The 21,026-nt window shown below is 42.7% G+C and overlaps 1 protein-coding gene and 1 long non-coding RNA gene across 6 annotated transcripts in view; one reads left to right on the plus strand and one right to left on the minus strand.

The window, feature by feature from the left end:
* Window positions 1–6,576, minus strand: part of LOC117939406 — a 33,495-nt gene extending 26,919 nt beyond the window's left edge. The window contains exon 1 of the long non-coding RNA XR_004655578.1: window positions 6,566–6,576. This is a non-coding gene — a long non-coding RNA (uncharacterized LOC117939406). The remainder of the gene's footprint in view (window positions 1–6,565) is intronic.
* The window catches only part of LOC117939396 (receptor tyrosine-protein kinase erbB-4-like), a 238,984-nt gene that overhangs the window by 210,655 nt on the left and 7,303 nt on the right, over window positions 1–21,026 (plus strand). For 3 of the 5 annotated variants that reach the window (XM_034864729.1, XM_034864730.1, XM_034864732.1), the window contains 7 exons: window positions 7,294–7,455; window positions 10,246–10,321; window positions 10,571–10,717; window positions 14,631–14,728; window positions 15,264–15,434; window positions 17,849–18,134; window positions 19,083–20,609. In XM_034864729.1, coding sequence (XP_034720620.1) covers window positions 7,294–7,455; window positions 10,246–10,321; window positions 10,571–10,717; window positions 14,631–14,728; window positions 15,264–15,434; window positions 17,849–18,134; window positions 19,083–19,918 — 1,776 coding nt within the window. In that variant the 3' untranslated portion in view covers window positions 19,919–20,609. Of the gene's footprint in view, window positions 1–7,293; window positions 7,456–10,245; window positions 10,322–10,570; window positions 10,718–14,630; window positions 14,729–15,263; window positions 15,435–17,848; window positions 18,135–19,082; window positions 20,610–21,026 lie in introns of those variants that run through there. The other 2 variants (XM_034864731.1, XM_034864733.1) reach the window with 2 other exon arrangements.

Raw genomic sequence — 21,026 nt, forward strand, 5'->3', positions numbered from 1 at the left:
ACACGGAGCAGAGGGAGACTGAGGAGGAAGAGTATGAGGTGATGATGAGAGCGGGCGGTGGAATGCTAAGCCCCTCGGGTCTTTCTAATTATCTGGAAGGATCAGCAGTGCTCAAGGATGCATAAGGGGAGGGATTTGACTACCAGATCCACTGGGTAGGAAGGCCTGATTGGATCGGTCACCTTTCCCTACACACCCATTACCCATGACGCCAGAAGCCGAGGCTCATTAGACACGTGTGAAATTTGGGATTGTCCTGCATCTACTGTAAATTTCCAAAATCTGCTCACGGCATAAAACATGTCTTCTTTCTGCTACAAATGGTTTTTATGCAATCAAGTTTTCATTTTCTTGATAATAGTAGCCATACTATAAACAAACAAGATTCACTAAGGGAGGGAAATAATACTCATTTGTGTGCCCACGCGTATGCAATCATGCATTTGTATGCATGTGATTTGTGTAAGGGTTCATGTGGTTGCTGTCTATCAGAAGTAGCCAGCGGGCAGGTTGAATCAAGTCGATGGCTTCTCACCATGATAATTATCCGCTGCGATTTAAAAATTATAACTTCTCAGTGTCACAGCAAGTAGCTGAGAAATCATAGGCATCAGTGTGAAGGTGGAGTGTACAGCCTGGTGCTCAGTTGATTAAAATGAGGATCAGATTTTTTCTCTTCCCACTCTTGATTCCTAACATTCTCTCCTCTGTTTGTGTCACCTGTCGAGCTCAGATGCTGCTGAGCTGTCGATGTAGACCCATCATTACTGTCCTCACAGCTGCCCGTAGGCCATCTCAAATTTCACAGGATCTCAATTGAGCGCTGTTAATAGAGGCTTGGAACGCGGCTTCACCCAGAAAGGACATTCAGCCACATCGCTGCAAATGTCATCTTTTGTTGCAGCTCATCATTAACTTGATATTAAGTGCTTAGTTTTGATTTTAGATAACTTTAAGGAATTGCCACTTTATATAACCATTGTTGCTCAGAAGAGCGAAAATGTTGCTCGCTGATCAAAACGTTGCAGTTTTTCCCCCTGTCTAATTCCACCGCTGCAGCCACAGAGTTATTGACATTTGCTCATGTAAATTGGCCAGCATCGGTCTTTCATTGCCTGCACAGTGACATTTTGGAAGGATCTTTGTGTCCCACAAGGAGTTGAGATCACGGCAACAGAGCTTAGAGGAGTCTACATTGGTTTCCCTCTCTTGAGGTGGCGAAATTAAGAAAGGAAGCAAGAAGACACCCAGCACCGAAACGTTCCGACATTGTTCTCAGACTGCACTCCCACCCAGGGAATATCACCCTCTCTTGCATTATCTCACACTGTGTACACACACTCACAGGTGCACACAGATGCACATGCACTCGTATAACATTCAGGTTGATCGATGGGAGCATTTTTTCCTGCACTGTGGCTCCACAACGGCTGAACGCGGAGTAAATGGGCCTGCATGCCAACTGCTGCGGCGCCACTGAGCTGTCCTTTTATATGTCACATTATGTCACATTCTCCTGGATCGTTCATTAACCATGCCAACCATCCGGTGACACATTTGGAGCTTATTGCTTTCTGCTGAGATAATTCTAGACAGTACACTACCTTAGCAAATTATCTAAACAACCGTTGTTTTTCTACCGAGCTTTTTGCAAAATTACTCTGCGCCGAACCTATCCGTAAAGTGCTTTAGAAAGAAATTCATCAAATTGTTTCTGAATAAAATTGGTATGAATACACACAAGATTATAGAGAGGCGCATTGACTACCTCATACTCGCTCCTTCTATCTCTCTCTTTCACTCTCTCACACACACACACACACACAACACACAGAGGTTTCTTGGAGACTACCGGCTCGGTGGGAATGCCTTCCATTCTATCTCCCACGCAGCACACAGCGCATGACAGACGACCACCTGCACCACCTGAGCAGGCCCATTGTGCATGCTCCTTATCGCACTGGTCCCAGTTCCCAGTGTGCGGACGGTGCCATATTGCTCACATTGTTAATGCCTCTGCGCCTTTTCGGTGGGGCGGCGGTGTTTGCGGTAGGTGTTTCGGCAGGAGATGGAGGGGGTGTAGCACATGCGGTGCTCTTATCGCTCCCTCTGGAAGCAGGCACCTCGCTTTCTGTTTCCTGTAAGAACCGCAGCATTCTGCCTTTTTTCCCATCGTCTCTTGACAAGAATTCCCAAATAAACTGCAGCTCCTGCGCAAGCATTTGTAGAGATGTTTCATTAAAACAATTTAACCACTGATGGTTCCCACTGCTTCCTTAAAAAAAGCATGTTGCCTGGCAACCAATGCAGAAAAGTTGTGTTAAATAAACTTTTTCATGTTGGTGTATAGCTCATGTTGGTAATATCTCAGACAAATTTATGACCTGCTGTACTCCATCATGTCCGTCCTCCTCTTTCTCTACTTACCTTCCAGCTGCTTTCCTTTTATACCCAGCGTCTTTTTTCCACAGTATCTTTTCTCCCGCTGAGGTGTACTGCTCCCTGCAGTTCCACAACACTCTTTTTTTCATGCCTTGTTTCTTCCTCTTGTTTTCCTCCATCACTGAAGACTCTGATCTTTAGCCCTCTGTTTTTGCTGCTTAAGAGAAGGGGCTAATGGGTCGCAGACCAGTCGTGACCCGGTCTGTTGCATGCGTAAGAAATCTTTTAGTCTCTGTAAACAATTCTGGATTCTGCAGAGAGGACAAACAGACTTACAGTGTTGTCTTAAATGAGATGTTATTCTGCCCGATAGACAGTGTTGGGTCAGACGAGGATAGAGAGTAACTGCATCCTCTCACAAGTCATTTGACGGAACTCTGAACATATGACTTTGATGTGAAGATGGGTAATGTGGTGGTGATATTGCTTTAGTCATTCAACCTTCATTTATACTCGAGAAATCATTGAGGGACGGCCCTCATTTACAATGCCAATTGACACAAAATACATAGACAAAAACAGAACATCACAGAAAAGAAGCAACACTATCAGACAGTATATAGAGTAGAAAGACACTAAAACTTTTCTGAATTAGAAAAATGATAAATTAGGATAAAAAGGATGCGAAAGAAAGTGTAAATATGTAAAGCAATTAAGTATGTTTGCAGGTTTAAAACCCCATTTATAACGTCTTACCTAAACAGCTTTTTAGAAGTTACATAAAGTTTGTTGTTTAAAAAAAAGTTTTTGTTTTTAAACTAGTATAGAAGCACTTGAGCTCTGAGGGCTTAAAATGCACCGCAGTGTCATTTTGGATGTGCAACAGTGCTGCTGGGTCCTTAACCTTAATGCTCCAGTCTAGCATGTGGCTTACAAAGCTCTCTGTGTGCTGTGAGAGATGGGAAAAGTTCTCACGAGACCTTTCATACAGGGTTCAAGTACGTGTTTTTTGGAAATGGAGGCCTTCCGTGAACTGGACGAATGTATTCAAAGCTGTTGCGCCTAACCTTAACATTATCATTGACATTTTGTTCCACAATGAGACCGCTAAGCTACAATCCAAATTAAATTACGTTTTTAAACAGTGTGAGAGACTATAAACACAAAGGATTTGTTCTAACATGTCCCTTTTTTCCAAAGTGGATATGTGCCGTTTTGGAGTTTCAAGATATGATTTAATTAGGGGGTTGTTAATGGAATCATGCCATTGAATTTTCCTTTACCCCACAACCTGTCAAGCTTTCATTCAAAAAGCAAAGGTTTTGCTTCCATTACTTGTATAGGTACAGAACGCATGCCTTTTGAAACTTTGCATATTTGGTGCTGCAATATTTTTCTTCTCCAAGTCACTTTCGTGAGGTTGTATCTTGCAATTGCATCGTGCGGTCCCACGTTGATGATGCACTGCTGTTAAGTCCACAAAGGCGTAGCTCTGTCTCGCTGCAAGTGCTTAAGGGCTCTGACTTGAAGTTCAGGAGATTTTGTGGATTGTTAGTGTCTGCAAACCTGCAGACTTGGTAAAAGAAATTTGACACAAGTTATAGCTTTACTTATGTCAATAAATAATACCCTTGTGCACACAGGTACACATGTTCACATGAATGTGAGAGTTTTAAGTGCTTTATTGTAAGGATTTTGAAACAGACATGATGCATTTTACCTCCCTCAACCCAAGTATCTTCTTTTTTTTAAAGGGAAGCCGTGAACACATGCTTTGAACTTTGAGTGCAGTAGATCAGTGGAAAGTCTGGAGTGGTGCACAGCTCCAAATGTAGCTCTTTCTCCGAGGCAGATGGCTTTTTTTTCTGCACAGAAAAAAATGGTGAGAGCACAAAGTAATGTTGCCTTGACAGACAGGCAAGTACTTCACTCTTTATTCAAGCTGGTGTTGCTAACTTGCAGTTAGCAACTTCATGTTGTGTGGAGTTTGAACAATTTCATTTCAAAAACCACTTCATCTATAATTCATGACCAACAGGCATTAGTTTCAGTAATAAACAGAACCCTACAAACAATTAGGGGAAGCTCTACAGGAGATGACAGGGACCAACTCTACCTGTCAATCACACGCATATTGGTTAGATTGTGTGTGGCTTCAGATCACAGAAAAGGGAAGGAGAATTTGAACATGTTGTTTTTCAAACATGACAGGTGTAATTACTTCCTCTGCAAGTTCCTGTATGATCTACAATATGCAAGTTATGTAATCACAAATTATCCAATTCCACTTCTATTTCTAAAGACTTCAGGACTCTGGGGAGTGTAACGCTTAAGCAGTGTTAAAGCGGCACAATCAGCGGGACCCTCTCAGCCTGAAACAGCGGCTGCCGCCACATCCTCCACTGGGACCCTGGGTGTTTACCGCCTGGAGTGGCTGAAAATTAATTGGCTCCTTGAGCTGCTGTACATTCCCCTTGTCAGTGCAGTGGCCTCCCCTCGCTGCCCTGTCACTTTAAGTCGAAGTTTATTAATGGACTATGTGGGCCATTGATTCCTAATTCCTCCCGACGTTGACATCGGGGATAAATATTGCGTGGCACAGCCATCTTCAGGCTTATTGTAACCAGCATTGTTATTGTTTGCCTGCCCGAGAAGTAATCTATTTGAAATGCACTTTTAGTTAAGGGGGGTGTTTTAAGCCTTGTCCCAGCCCATTATCTTCATATTGGTGGGAAAAAAGGAGGAACAGGGGTTACTTTATCTAAAAGAAGGGCACAGGGTAGGGAAGTAGGACGTGTCCCAAACTTGTAGATAAAAGAGGAAGAGAGTGTGAGACAGTCTGACAGATAGAAATATTGCCAGAGTCACCCAGTATGTTCACTGAAATATGTCTTGCTTTAGAGCATAGGTGGTCTCCGGATGGTCTCTGTCAGCGTGTGTGTGTCTACGCTTCTGTCTCTGTGAGGCCAGCGGATGATGGATGAGCGCTCAGCCAGCGCGCTATCGATTTATCCTCACATTTGTCTGACGAGCATTCCAATGCAATGTGCCTCGATATGTACATGCACACACACACACACACATCCACGGATATATGTAGTATTTGCCCCGCATTTCACATGGACAATGACTCTCTCGCGCCAACGGAGGCGTGGGCCTTGTTTGAAATGTTTCACCGTCTACAGAGTACAATGACTGGCTCCCTCCTCATCAAGGTGTTTGTATCGATCCACCTGCAAAGTGGCATCCACTTGTTTAACATCCAGTCTAATACACTTCAATTGGCCCAGCCGTGCTTGTCTGCCTGCCTGCTCGACTGGCTGTTTTGTTCAGCTCAGAGCACAGAAGACCGAGAGGAGTGTGTACGTGTTTCAAAGGAGCGTATTTGTGCCCATGAGGGCATGATGAAACCTGTGTGTGCTTCTGTTTCTTTTTGGTGTGTGTGTGTGTGCCTGTGAGCTAGTGAGTGTGTTTTGTGATGAGGTACATCTTTGTGTGTGAGCACGCTCACATGGCTGCAACTAGGCTTTTGTGCGACTGTCAAGAGTCCTTGCTCCATCCAGCCTATTGTGCACCAAATTAAGGCTGCAAAGCAAAGTTGCCATTCGGTCCGTTCAAGGCTTCAATGTTTTTCCCATCGCTTTCTTTGCTCATTGGGTGGTAATAATCAACGTTACCAAATTGGAAGGACATCTATTGTTCTCCCTGCCTAGCCATCTTGAAAATCCAGCAATTACAGAGGACACGGTGGAGACATGTCAGAGACACAATCTCAGATATGACTGAACAAGATTACACTCGAGTTGGACACGGTACAAGAAGTAGATATTGATGTTACACACATTAAGACACACTGGCAACACAGCCAGTGCCTGTTTTATCTTCTAGTTGTACCAGCTACTTGGTCCAGTAACAGTGGAGAGAAATGCCTACTTTAGGATCTACAGTAGTGTTTCAAATACATGTTTCACCATGCAGGAATCAAAAGACATTGAAAGAAAAAGCATTTTACATTTGGATGTTGACGTGATCACTGGTTGAATGTAACTTTAACTATGTGTACTTACAAATTCAAAGCACATGTACTTTACTTAAATTTTTCTTTTCAAGCCACTTTCTACTTCTACTCCGCTACATTTCAGAGAGAAATATTGTACTTTTTACTCCACCACATTAATCTGACAGCTTTAGTTACTAGTTACTTTACAAATTAAGATTTTTGCAAACAAAACCCATTTAGTTTATAAAATATGATGTTTAAACTACCCAACAGTACACAGGCCTGCCAGTACAACTGTAATGATTAGCTTATTAAACACTTTATTTCACAGAACTGTTTGGATCAATACCAGTTTCTAAAAATTGAGGATTTTTCTGCATTGAGTACTTTTACATTTAATATTTTAAGTACAGTGTCCTGATGATACTTACATACTTTACGTAAGTAGCATTTTCACTGCAGGACTTTCACTTTTAGTATTTTTACAGTGTGGTATTAGTATTTTTAATTAAGTAAAGGATCTTAATACTTCTTCCACCACTGGATGTGATATCAAGTAACTGCATATCAGTAACCTTGAAGTTTTTTCAGTTCTGTACTCTGGCATTGGGATGTGGGAAGCTGTTTTGCGGCATATTCTTCTGACATCTCTGCAAAGCTATTAAAGCTGCCAAAGATTCTCTGTCTCCGAGAGTCGTGTAGATGAGGGATAATAATAAGAATGAAAGATCGAATCTAGATTTCTGCGTGGGTGTGTGGTTACTGATGACAGTGATGACAATAATTTTATGTTAGGGCTGACATTTAACGCGTCGACAGTCTCAGACTGCTCCGATCATGGAATAGGAAATGATAAACAGCTTCATCATCAGAAGATTCATAGTCATCTCACATTTGTTTTTCAATATCAGGGGATGATGTACCTGGAGGAGAGGAGGCTCGTCCACAGGGACCTGGCAGCCCGGAACGTGCTGGTGAAGTCGCCCAATCACATTAAGATCACCGACTTTGGCCTGGCGCGGCTGCTAGATGCTGACGAGAAGGAGTACAACGCAGACGGGGGCAAGGTTGGTGTAAGTGGAGGCATGAGCATGTTTTTGTGTGTTTACACTACTTACCTGGCTGAGAGTGGTTTCACACATACATAGGAAATAGTGAAAACAACAAAGTAATAAATCAAAAGGTCAGTGATGGTGGCCATGGGAGGTTGTTGTGCTCCAGGGCCAAACGTATTTGTGTGTCTCTGATTGTGTGTGTTCATCTCTGAAGCATCTCTGTGCATCTTAATTCAAATTGTATTAAACAAACCCTAATTCCAATTAAGTTGGGACGTTGTGTAAATAAAAAAGGAATACAATGATTTGCAATCCGTTCAATATTCAACTATATACGCTACAAAGACAAGATACTTAATGTTCAATTTGATAAACCTGATAGTTGTTTTTTGCAAATATAAACTCCTTTTCAATTTGATGCCTTTGAAGTTGAGGAATGCTCAAAATAGACCTGTTTGGAACATTCCAAGGTGAACAGGTTGACCCGAAACAGGTCAGTATCATGATTGGGTGTTAAAGGAGTGTCCCCAAAAGGCTCATTCGTTCACAAGCAAGGGTGGGACAAGGTTCCCCACTCTGTATTCAACTGCGAGAGAAAATATTCACAACAGTGAACAGATGTTTCTCAACGTACAATTTAGACATTTCATCATCTACGGTCGACAAAAGATTCAGAGAATCAGGAGAAAAATCTGCACGGCAAGGGCAAAAACCAACGTTTGGTCCCTCAGGCTGTCTGTATCAAAACAGTAAATAAGGCTTCAGCTAATGATGGTAATCTACTCAACATTATACAGATTATGAATCCTTTAAGCGTTAAGTATATAAAATGTCAAAAATAAAGACATTTTTGTTGTTTGTAATTTTTTTAAAGATGCAACTACACAAACATTGCATCGCATCACTAGCAGTAGAACAAAAAAAGATGAGCTCTATATTCTCTATTGCCATGCACATTTACATGTTTGCAACATGTCATAGTAAAGCTTGCAATACAGCTGTGCGTATTTCATTTTTATACACCAAAGAAATCACCCAGCCCACCTTCATGCCATGGCCAATATACATTTGCTTTAAATACTTGTTTTTAATACTTGAGATACTTTTCTTTATCCTTTTTACTTGTAAATGCATATTTGTCTTTGTACAGAGCCTCTGGAGTATGTCTACACTAAGCAAGCTAAATTTCAAGTCACTTCTAACTGCCATTTTAATCACTCTTTTTGATGTCAAAACAGCCCACCACAGTATAATTTAATGTATGTGTACTGTGTGAAAATGAAATTGTGATTTAACCGACGTCTCAGGGCAGTAGAGCAACAAGAGTTTTTTCGCCTTGGTTAACAGGTAGCCTGTGTAACCTCAGATTAAATCTCTTTTTTCTTCTCGCTCACTGGTCTGGCATCAGAAACAGAAAAATGTGCAAATGACAACAACTAAATCATAAGTGTGGCTGTATTCAAAGGTGATACAGGTGATAATGGAGAGCCTAAGGAGAACCGAACAGAGACAACTGAATAATCAGGCTGTGTTGGTTCTACTTACCAGATGTTAGCTGATGTTCTAATTTTTATGTTTCCAAAAAAAAGAAAAGAAAAAGAAGACGTTTAGCTTTTTCCTGTTTTATATTGATGCAGAGATCTAAACAAGGGAGAAAGGAATGTATTTTATGTGTAATGGGGCAACATTTTTTTCCCAATTTCCGAGCTGTAAAACTCTTTTGGTCAGTCTGGTAAACTTCAATTTTAAAGCACTTCATCCAAATAAATAATGCAGCCACGGTTCCAATCAGTTTGTTTTGTTTGGGGACCCGGACTATAGTAATCAGAAGCCTCTTCTCTTTCCCTCGCTTGAGGCGCACTATGCAAATTGTCGTGATCAACTCCCTTTATTAAATTGGCTTGTTCATTGCTGCATCTATTCTGAGAGGCCTGACGGTAGCCACTGCATCTTGAATTTAAGCTGTTACCTGTGGCAAATAAAAAATAGTGTAGTTTGATGCAACCATCTGAGTGATTGACTCCATGTGGCTAATCACGGATGCATTGATAAATAAAAACTTTTGTCAGCAGTTACTCATGTACGCCCTACATACAGTATAGATGCCTCATGAAAGATAAGTCAACCAAGTTGAAAGTGGAGGTGTCGTAGCACATTTCCAACCTGACACATTTCATTTCCCTTCATCTTGTTAATTTCCCTGAATAGCAAGTGTGTGTGTCGGGCTCCCGCGTGAAAGGCGGGGCTGTATTTCAAATGGCCGATCGTTAACATGTTTGTGCATATGTGCGTTCACATCTGCTGATAATCCACCCCCCACCACCACTGTACAGCCAGTATGTAAATGATATGGCAGTTAAGATAAGGCGATATGTGGCTTTGTCCTTGTCAGGAATTTCAAAAGGCCCGTTCCTATTACGATTTCACGCACTGTCGGCTGTAAACCTACAGGCTATTGAGATAATGTGAGACAATTGGCCTATACATTCTCATTTACATGCAGTATCTTAAAAAGTCTGCTCACTATCGATGATCCTTGGGATAGACTGAAGATAGGCACTCACGGTACTTGAGTAGTATTGAGCTAAGCAAAATATGGTCAATTTCCCAATATCTCACAAACGCTGGATGAAACGATAGGGAAGCTGTTGAGCAAAGCATAAAATGGATGACATGCATAATGGAAATATTATCAATTTACAAATTCAGGGGTAAATAGATATGATGGATGTGCAAATGAGCTTCTTCTTTTTTTGGTCTGTTTCGTCAAAGATCCTCATCTTTTTGTGTTTATCCACCTCTCCTCAGATGCCCATTAAATGGATGGCTCTTGAATGCATCCACTACAGGAAGTTCACCCATCAGAGTGACGTGTGGAGTTATGGTAGGTGGTAAATGTATTAGTGGTCATCTGTATGTGTAAAGGTCAGTGTTTGTTAGGCTCATACTTGTGGGAAGGAAAGAAGTCAATGACCTGAAATCCTTTATTTGCATTTTCAACCCATTTATCATTCTGCTTATCTTGTTCTTTTTTGTTGTCTGGCTGTTTCTCTCTCCGTGACATCTCTCCCTGCGTGTCTATCTTGTTCCCGTCAACACCCCCACCCCTACCCCCACTCTTCATATCCTACAGGAGTGACTATTTGGGAGCTGATGACATTCGGAGGCAAACCATACGACGGCATCCCCACGCGAGAAATCCCAGACATTCTGGAGAAAGGGGAGCGTCTGCCCCAGCCACCCATTTGCACAATAGATGTCTACATGGTCATGGTCAAATGTGAGGAAACACACAAAGCTTGATCACACATACAGTACACTCACAAACAAGATGTGTATGCAAAATATGGTTTATAGGATGACAGAGTGGTATCCATCTTGAAATCAAACTCTCGGCAAGAAGGCAAATAAACAAATTTCCCAAAACCTCAAACTGTACCTTCATCTGAGAAAAAGATTTATAGGTTTAATGACCAGGGGTCTCATTTGTAAATGTGGCGTACGCACAAAACAGGCCTAAAAATTTGCGTACGGCACTTTAATTTTGACCCATGCATACGCACATTTTGGAGACAATGGGACTTTGCGACGCAGATGGTGGGGTGGTGAACTGACTGCAGAATTAAATATGGAAATAATGATTACTCTTAATATTTTCAAGTATTGATGCCTCCCACACGTTTCTTTCTCTCCATATCATCCATGTTATCATGAAGATAATTCCAGCAGTGGTATGTGTGCTTTTACTAAGTGGTAATTATTCTATAAACACATTTAAAATCCAATTCAAATCTTAAATTATTATTATTTTTAAATATTTAATCGGCGCTGTCTGTGACTAACCGTCACATTGTCCGCTACAGAGCGCAGGAGGAGGAGATGGCCCGACCCCATGTATGATAGCATCAAATGAGCTACCATTAGATAACAGCAGAGCACATTGTAAATAACTAAATGTCTCTGCATATATAATCAAATGTCAAAGTTGGAAAATACAGCCTTTAAGCTCTCGCGCTATCGTTATGTGTTTGTCTTTTACACTTTTGTATCTATGGGTGGGGGATATAGTCGATGCCGTGCTTTGCCATGCCCCTCCGTGCGTAATGCTGCATGATGCCCTGCAGGAGGATTAACCCGAAATGGAAGAATCAGGAGAGAAAGAGGGAGAACATCAGGGAACATGACGATAACTGGCCAATATGACGCTCTTGGATCTATGTACTGCACTGGGTCCAGTAGAGAGGGCAACGTGCCAGAACCGTGCCATCCCGGTCCAAATACAGGTCCTCACAAACTCCGGGTGAAACCGGCTTAGACTTGTTTGGATATAATATAGTTCAGGTTAAATCTTATCATATACTTGTAGGTCTAGTACATATAGAAGCTGTTCCAGAGTGCTGTAATGCCTGTGTAGTCACGGTTACCTACATTGTGCGAGAACAGGCCAAAATTATAATTCGATTTGCTACAATTCCTGAGTATTTGGGCGTAAGTACACTTTTAGTTAGGATCCTATGCACAGTTTTAGAAATGATGTTGTGGAATGTTCACTTGTAGCTCAGGATACATATACACGGAATTGTGCCTCCCTAGTATGCATCACCCAATAATTTGTAATTGAAAAAGAATCATCAGTGAATTAAAAAAGCTTGTGTCTTGCAACATATCCCACATTTGTAACCATAATTGCCTCAGCCACATGTGGCAGCATTAAAGACAATGTAACAGAGTAGCACTCCAACTCAGCAAGTGTTGTGCAGCATATAATCTTATTTTTCAATCATGTTTATACACCGCTCCAACTCAGTGTCACAGATGAGTTGCAGTTTAATAAAAGAGGTTCATATTTTTAATATTCATCTGATACGGTGTTTTCTGAGCTCAGGGGCTTTGATTCAAGGCTGGAGGAAAAGTTGGTTCGTAGAGAGGAAAGATGAAAAAGTAAAAGAAATTCAGAGAAAGCGATGAAACTGATGAGATGCTGGTTTATGGTCTGCAACATGCAGGCACATCCTCAGCCAGGGACTCTGCCCACATCCGTGTTCAAGTCATCCTCCATCTGGACTATCACACCTCCCTCACAGGCCAACGTACCCCAACCCTCCCTCCAGCTCGTACAACTGTCCAAAAACCTTCCCCAATTTCTCCCATCTTGCACTACTTCCCAAAGCTGGATTCAGAACCCTGGCCCTCCCATATTTCCAGGAAACAGTCCAGACATACATGCCAATCCATGCTGTGAGATCTGCCAGATATCGGCTGCTTGGCAAGTTTTTTTCAATACACCAGTCTGGTCAGTGCTCTACCCCGCTCCACCCTTTTCTGTCACTCGCTGTCTGTATTTCTTCTAGTGGTGGCTGAAACATCAACTTTTCCCCACTGACTTTTTTTTTTTTTCTGCCATCACAGTTCTCAGTTTTTATAAATAAATTATCAACTCTTTTTTTTTTTTGTTCGACAAATATTGTATCTGCGCTATGAATGTACGTCTTATTATTTGCGGCTTGTAGCTCTATAAATTCAAACTTATTTTAGTAGAGTACTACTGATTCACCAGGGATGAAGACAACAGCAGTGAGTGCTTCAAATGCCAAATGTGTTGAAAGAGAACGATGTGATCCAGTTTGGAGCTCGATATCAAAACATATTCCCATGACAAGAAATGTTAATCCGACCAAAATGTCATATTATCTAATTGTTATTTTTCCAAATGAAAAACTCCTGCCAATGGCTTTTGACAGCATAGAAGCAATCATGAAAGCCCTGCAGCCTTTTAGCCTAATAACAATGCCAACTGATTTCTGTCTTACCCCCTAGAGGAGGAGAATACATTTTATTTGCTATGTAAAATGTCTGGACAATTATAATAGAGATGCTGAGGTGAAAGGGATTCCTATAAGCTAACAAGCAGCTCCCACGTAGTCCTGGTTATCTTTAATTCAATTAAATAAATGAACACTATTGGTTGCAGATGGGCGTTTCTTGAGGCTAGGTACCTGATATACATCCTATGTTACATTTTCACTTTGATCCAGTCTATTGCTGAGCCCCTTATCCTCTCTACAGATTTTAAAATCTCACTCATACTGCAATGCTACAGCACCCTGAAAAACACATCACTCACACTCACACACACAAAATTTGACAGACGTCAGCTGAGCGTCACAGCGACGATCAGACATAGCCGAAGCAGGTCAAACACCGAGTCAAACAAGCAGGAGGGTCACTCTGCCCCATCGAAAGCCAGAAGCAAGCTCAGCAGTTGGCTGCATTAATTCTAATTACATGTTGACTGAGAGCCGTTGTTTGTGATTTGGTGCGCTGTCACACTGCGTGCCCCGCCGCCTCGGCACCACCCCAATAAAGATGAAATAGAGTTTGATTGCTGAGGTGATTGCGCCTCATTTAGGTAATATGCCTGCGTGGGGCACTAGAAGTGGATATAAGATGAACTGAGCAAAGAAAGACAGGCAAAATTATTTTTTAGGAGCACTTCATAGCTTCAGATCGACAGAAGGAAACGAACATTAGACCACAGACTCTGATTTGAACAGTTGCATAAATGTAGTGAGGATAAACTATCATTTCTTGTCACTGTGGTAGCCGCTATGTGTGAATAAAGCAACTATATTCTCCAGGTGGTTCGTGGAACCTCCCTCTAGGATTGCTAGAGGCGCCCAGGCCCCATTTTAGCCATAACTGCTATAGAATATTCAGTGCATACACCGAAATTAGCACCTCTGTTTGCATTTCTGTCTAATCTGAGCTGAGAGACAACCTGGCCTTTGCCATCACCTGCAGGAGTCTCCTGTGTTTTCAGTCTTCAGCAGCTGTGGCCTCAGGGAGAGAAAAGTCTGGAGATCAAAATAGAAAAAACTCTTTCCTCTACCGTACCTTAATAACTACCTCTGAGTTCCCCTTGAGCAAGGCACTTAGACCTTCAAATGTATAAAACCTTGTTAAAGTGAACCCCATACTTGCTCTCATTTTGTATTTTCTACAGAACTTTCATCTGCATAGATAGCGTACATATATCTAAGAAATATGTTACATCTGCAGTACCGGCACACAGAAGAATGGCAGTGACATGGCTGAATCCAACTGCAAGCAGCATTTTCCAGTGTTGTTGATAACACAAACATGCATGCCCATATACAAATCCCTAATCACTTTAATCTCTTTCTTTCCCCCAGGCTGGATGATTGATGCAGACAGCAGGCCCAAGTTCAAGGAGCTGGCCGCTGAGTTCTGCAGAATGGCCCGTGACCCCCAACGATACCTGGTCATTCAGGTGTGTTTGGAAGGCACAGAAATGTTATAGTCTCTATATGAAAATATAATCATCTGATATATTTTGTGCGTCATTTTTGATTATAACTGCAGTTGGTCTTGCTTTGCCAGACCCTCCTTTGCAGCGCTGCCGGTGGGGGTCTGGCATGTCCACACAGCATTCCGGGATGGGACGGAACCACAGTGCCGCTGCTAAATAGGAAATAGGAACTTGTTTTGGTGGAACATGTGTATGTTCAAAAGTAGCTTTAGTTGTGCAGCAGAAACCTCGGATTGGACAGATAGTCTAGCTAGCTGTCTGGATTTACCGTGAGAGATCTGAGGAGCGGTTAACCATAGTCCTCAGAAATCCACCGGAGTTTAGAACTCGCAACCGCAACAAATGCGGAAGGTAGCGGACATCCAGAGTGACATCCCACGGAATTTATTGCAGCACGGAGCAATTCTGGGAATGGAACATCATGGTCATAGACTAAATTGCGGTATACCATACGTGAATGAATCACACTAAATTGTGTGACTTGTGCACTGTTTAGGGAGATGACCGCATGAAGCTTCCCAGCCCCAATGACAGCAAGTTCTTCCAGAGCCTTCTGGACGAGGAGGACCTGGATGACTTGATGGATGCTGACGAGTATCTGGTGCCTCGGGGCTTTAACATTGCTCCTCCGTCATACACAACCAGGCCTCGTGTTGACTCCAACAGAGTAAGGGCACTGCTTCAGGACACAAAAACATATGCAGAAAACATTTTTCCACTAATTATACTGTAGTCCTAAGATAGTTGTGAATGTGTCACCATCGTTTAAAATGTTGGGCCTCCAGATATCTCAGTTGGTAGAGTAGGTGCCCAGAGATAGAGGTTTACTCCACAACGCAGCGGACCCGGGTTTGACTCCCACCTGAGGCCTTTTGCTGTATGTCATTTACCCTCTCTCTCCTTTAATGTCTTCAGCTGTCCTGTCAATAAAGAACAAAATGCCCCAAAAATTAGATAGACCTACAACTTCAATTGAATATTTTTTTCAAAGTTTTTTTTCCCCTTTATTAGATAGGCAAACAGATATGTGTGAAAGGTGGAGAGAGAGAGGGGGAATGACATGCAGCAAAGGGGCCACAGGCTGGATTCAAACCCGGGCCCTCTGCGTCGAGGAGCAAGCCTCTGCACACGGGCACCCGCTCTACCCACCAAGCCCCCCGGGCGCCCTCAATTGAATATTTTAAAATAATAACACATGATATCTTCTTATAAAACCGTTTAAAGTCTACAGATTTAACTTTAGCCTAAAACATTTTGATTTATTTTTATTTTGACAACTGCACAACTCAATGTCCTCTATAGGTGCTCAAGGTGGTTAAGAACTTCCAATACACTGATGATTTTCCTCTGCTAATGGCTCACCTCCATCATTTCCATCCTAGCGTTTGTGGCTTAAACCTGGGCTCTTTATGTGCTACCTCCCCAGGCCCCGGGTTTCATTACTCAGAGCTCCATAAGCAAATAGCAGACGCTCTCTTAAAATGCCAGAGCCGTTTACTAACAGACAATGAGTGCCGGCTCGGCTGTTTGCAGTGCAGCATTCACTACATGCCCCTGGCCCTCATAGGGGTGGGAAAATAATCGATTGTCAGATGCATCGCGATTCTCTCTAGAAAAATTCAATGCTTGATTCTGATAAGGTAATAATCGATTATTTTATTTACACGTACAAATCCGGAAACAGACTGACTGAAAAAGTGGTAGAAACAAAGTTTTGTATAGAAACACATGATTTATTAAGACATACTTAAAATAGTTAGGCAAAACACATAAAGACTGTTCATCTACTCTATCACATTACATCTGACCACCTCATGATTCAAAGTCTAAGAAGGTAATTGTCCCCTTCAAAAATGACTGAGCCTCTGACATGGAAGATCACTGTGAGAGAAGGGGACTTTCACAAGCATGTTTAAGGCTTAATTGGTTAAGAATTCAATCGTTGGTCTCTGAATCGGAATTGAATCGTGAGGTGCCCAGAGATTCCCACCCCTATGCCCTAGGCCTTCGACTCTGCATCTTATCCACCTGTACCCCCGTGACCTATCCATTTTCCTATTGTTCTCTAACGGTTTGTTAGAAAAATAGGAATACCCCCAAAAAAACACACACGGTAATCCATCCAGGGTAGTGCGTTTTCAAGGTCAGCACCACTGTCATGAACTGAATCTCCTTTGGAGACACTCAAAAGCCCCTACATGCCCACACAGGTAAGTAACTTGTCAAAAATCTATCGGCTGGCTGACTTTTCCACGGGAAGTTAGTTATTCAGGTTGTGCCGATGCAGACGCTGTCCAATACATACGGTTATCTAATCTGGGCTGATTTGCTCTCACGCTCCTACTTGAAAAGAGGAGCGGATAATGACTGGCTTTGAAGAAGGGATGAGCAGAGAAAGTTTGGAGGAGGGGGACGTCGATTGCAATGGAGGGATGACAATGGGAGTAGGTAAACAGATATAACTCCAGGACATTTTCTTTCTTTTTTTTTCTCCGTTGTGTTTTGTAGCTCTGCTTCCTGTAATTGCTGCTGTAGCGCTAGCAGTTGGAAAGAGTCTCGAGGAGTAGGCCTGGGTTCAATAGCCTGCGGCAAGCCAACACAGCACCACAAGAAGCCCTTTGCTTTACATGTCAAGTTTTGTATTTTCTTGTGGGGTTTTCTTTTTTTCTTTTCTTTTTTTTTTAAAGTTCAGGTAACTGAATCGTAGCTCTGGATGGCTGCCCTTCACATTCCCTTAAGGCTGATGACTACACTGTTAGAACTTTTTTGACAGCTACACAGGTTAAAAGTCTAACGTCCATTGCCGCAGGTGGCATACAACTGGCTTAAACTGATTCCAGCTTCATGGCTTTTGGCATTCACAATTCAATTTGCCGTGGTTGAATTGAACAATAGACATATTTAGTTTGTTAAACAATGTTGTCACAGCTCTTTCATCACCAAATAGCTGCACAGTGTCATACAAAATCATGTATCCAAGTTTTCTCAAGGGGGTTAGAACAAAGAAAATCAAACTACTACTGCTCAGTAACATCAGAAAGCATGTTTTATTGACTCTATCCACAACTCACTCTGCTTCAGAACCAGTTTGGCTATCGAGATGGTGGTCCAAACCCTGCAGAGGCTTCTGTGGCAGGTTCCCAAGCCTGTGTTAACCAGGACGCCACAGGTGGACCGGGTCCGGCCCTGGAAGACCAACGCTGTAATGGGAGCCTGCATAAAAAAAGCCTGAGCCAGGCCGGGGGAGAGGACAGTGGTGGCCAGAGGTACAGCGCTGACCCTACCATCTTCTTGGGGGAGAGGGCGCCCAGAGGAGACACTGATGAGGACGGATACATGACACCCATGAAGGACAAGAGCTCCTCAGGTACTCTAATTGTCACACACAAAAAAACAATGAAGTCAGGTTAAAATTTCCCATCACTTGTAACAAACAGAATTGTTCTGCAGCCCTGCTGCTCATTCTTGGAATGATGCCCATCTGCATTTTAGGAGTTGAATTTAATCCACAGCATAGTGTAGATAATACTTTACTTTGAAACAACCTTACCTCGTTATATTAATTTCATAGAAATCAAAGTTGCACGTAGGTTAACTACACCACAATCTTCCACAAACACAGAAACACAATTTAAATGTAAAACAAGTGCATCCTGTATGTACTACAAATTCTAGCCTAGTGCTCCGGTTCCTTGTTCATCTCTTCGCTCATTCAGAGTAAATGTGATCTTTTGTAGTATTTTCTGCCTGTCATTTTGCCATTTCATTTAATTCCATTGATTAAAATTCCTACCCAGTATCTGTCAACGGTGTATGTCAGCTACTACAGAGTCATGTTTTGCCTTTGATAATATTTCAGTGCATCAGCCCTGCTCTCGCACTACCGTCTTTGATTTTTGAGCAGCTCAAAATATAACAAAGCTTGCAGCAAAATGCATCTGAAGCGATGTCAAGGAGTGTAAGAGTGGGCAAAATCAATAGGTTTCGCACCCCACTATTATAGCGGTTGGAAGCAGGGAAGAGGGTCATTTGCTGGCATTTTCACCCCTGGCAGATGGAGTTTGCAGTGCCAAAGAACTGTTGGCATGTTGCCCACCTGGTCCTGAGTGGCTGCCATTATCACCATTATAATCTCCATCTTCTCCCCTCATTAGCGAGTTATCTCTCTATCACTCTCTTCAATTTCATTTGTTTACCTTTCTCTAGATTTAATTTCTATTGATCTTTTGTATGTCTTTCTTATTCTATCATAAACTTCTTTATCTCTTGTTATCTTCTTTCCCACCCTCCCTCCCTTTTTTAATCTATGCTACAGAATATCTCAATCCAATTGAGGAAAACCCATTTGTATCGCGACGTAAGAATGATGAGATCCATGCCTTGGATAACCCGGGCTACCACAGCACACCCAACAGCCAGCCCAAAGGAGAGGATGAGTACATCAACGAGCCCCTCTACCTCAACACCTTCCACAGCCCTGCGGAGCTGGGCCTGAAAGCCCTGAGGAGAAATGGTCTGCCCCTTCCCACTCAGACCTCCTCCTCTATCCCTTCTTCGGGCTCCCACCTCCCGCTTACCATGCAGGCCAGCCTGCCCAACTACCCCCTCCCCACGGCCCAGCCCTCTCCATCTGGCATGCCTTGCCACCACGGCCCACCGACCCACATCCTCCATGCCCACCACACCATCAAACCTGCAGGACAACCTGGCAATCCAGGTGGCGGCTCCGTCAGCCATAGCCAAACAGGAACTACTGCCCAAGCCCAGGTGTGCCAGTCAGGTGCCGTGTCCACTTCGGCCACCATTGGGCAAGGCAGCCTGCCAGCATATCAGATCCATGCTACCACGCACCCAGCCAGCACTAGCCTGCTGAAGCACGGACAGACGTCAGGTAAAGTCAGCGGAAAAAAGCTGAAGGTAACCTTTGACAATCCAGAATACTGGCAGCACAGCTTGCCTCCCAAATTGTCTAACCAGGCTGTCCCTGACGGCGCCCAGGGCGGTTCTACCAATGCCAAGTTGTTCTATAAGCAGAATGGACACATACGGCCTGCGGTAGCTGAAAACCCTGAATACATGTCTGAGTTTTCCCTGAAATCTGGCACCGTCTTGCCACCTCCACCATACCGGCAGCGGAACACTGTGGTCTAAATCGTTTCACTTGACAAAAGTTACCCAATCAGACTCCAGCCTCCAGCAACCCAGACATCCTCTCCGGTTCCACTGTTCCACACAGATGGGAGTGGCCACAACTCTCTCCAAATAACGTGCCATCTGCTGTAGCTGTAGCGATATCAGAGTGATGTGGACCGAACCGAGCCAGGCAGACCCAACTCATACTCTCGCACCTTTACTATATCCAATCCAGTCCATTTACGTCCTGTAGATAGAGACTCTATGTCACTGAAAATGTGAAGGTTACGGTAGTTCTTGGCGTACAACGGACACATGACTATCATAAAGGAGTGCGTGCATCGTGGTGGCCCGGCGAGGTAGAACACAATGGCGTCAAACAAGATGGATCCAGCTTATGGGACCTGAACTCACTGCCAGCCACTGTGGTGTCCAATTCATGAAAGGAACAATATTTATTTTATTATTTTTCCAATACAAAGGTCGGAGGATGAACAAAACGTTTCCAAGGGTTTCTGAAATAAGCAACCAGACCGAGCAAAGAGAGTCTGTTAGATGTAAAGATCTCTTGTTTTGTGAATGACCTTCTAGAGTGAGGCCAAATATGGAGGATAAATGACTGAAAGGGTTTAGTCAAGACTTCCAGTAACATAAAAGATCGAGCACTGAAAGCTTATCAATCATATTCATTCTTTTGCATATATAATACTGACTGAGTACATACTGACTGAATTTAATATATAAATTCTCAAATTTACGATCAAATATGTGAATTTCATCTTTCTACTGTTACTGTGATACTGTGATTGCCAGAACTACAGTGATCCCTCCTTTCACATTTGTGGTTAGAACATGGACCACTGTTTAGTTGGTTTTTGGTTGACTGCTGTCTTGGAAAAACTGACCAAAAACTAAAAAATACACTGTAAACTTTTTTATAAACACTGGTTTCAGTGCTGAGAAGATGGATTTTTATACACTGGTTTTCCCATTTAGACCTTGGAGCTACCTTAGATGTGTAAAGAGTGTCTTGCCATTAGAGTACAGATCATTGTATGTCTGAATTTTATGACTATCCATACAGCAGCTCAACTCAAAATGGTGATAATAGAGACAGAGTGGGGGG

This window comes from Etheostoma cragini, chromosome 24, assembly GCF_013103735.1.
Source record: "Etheostoma cragini isolate CJK2018 chromosome 24, CSU_Ecrag_1.0, whole genome shotgun sequence".
NCBI classification, from domain to species: domain Eukaryota; kingdom Metazoa; phylum Chordata; class Actinopteri; order Perciformes; family Percidae; genus Etheostoma; species Etheostoma cragini.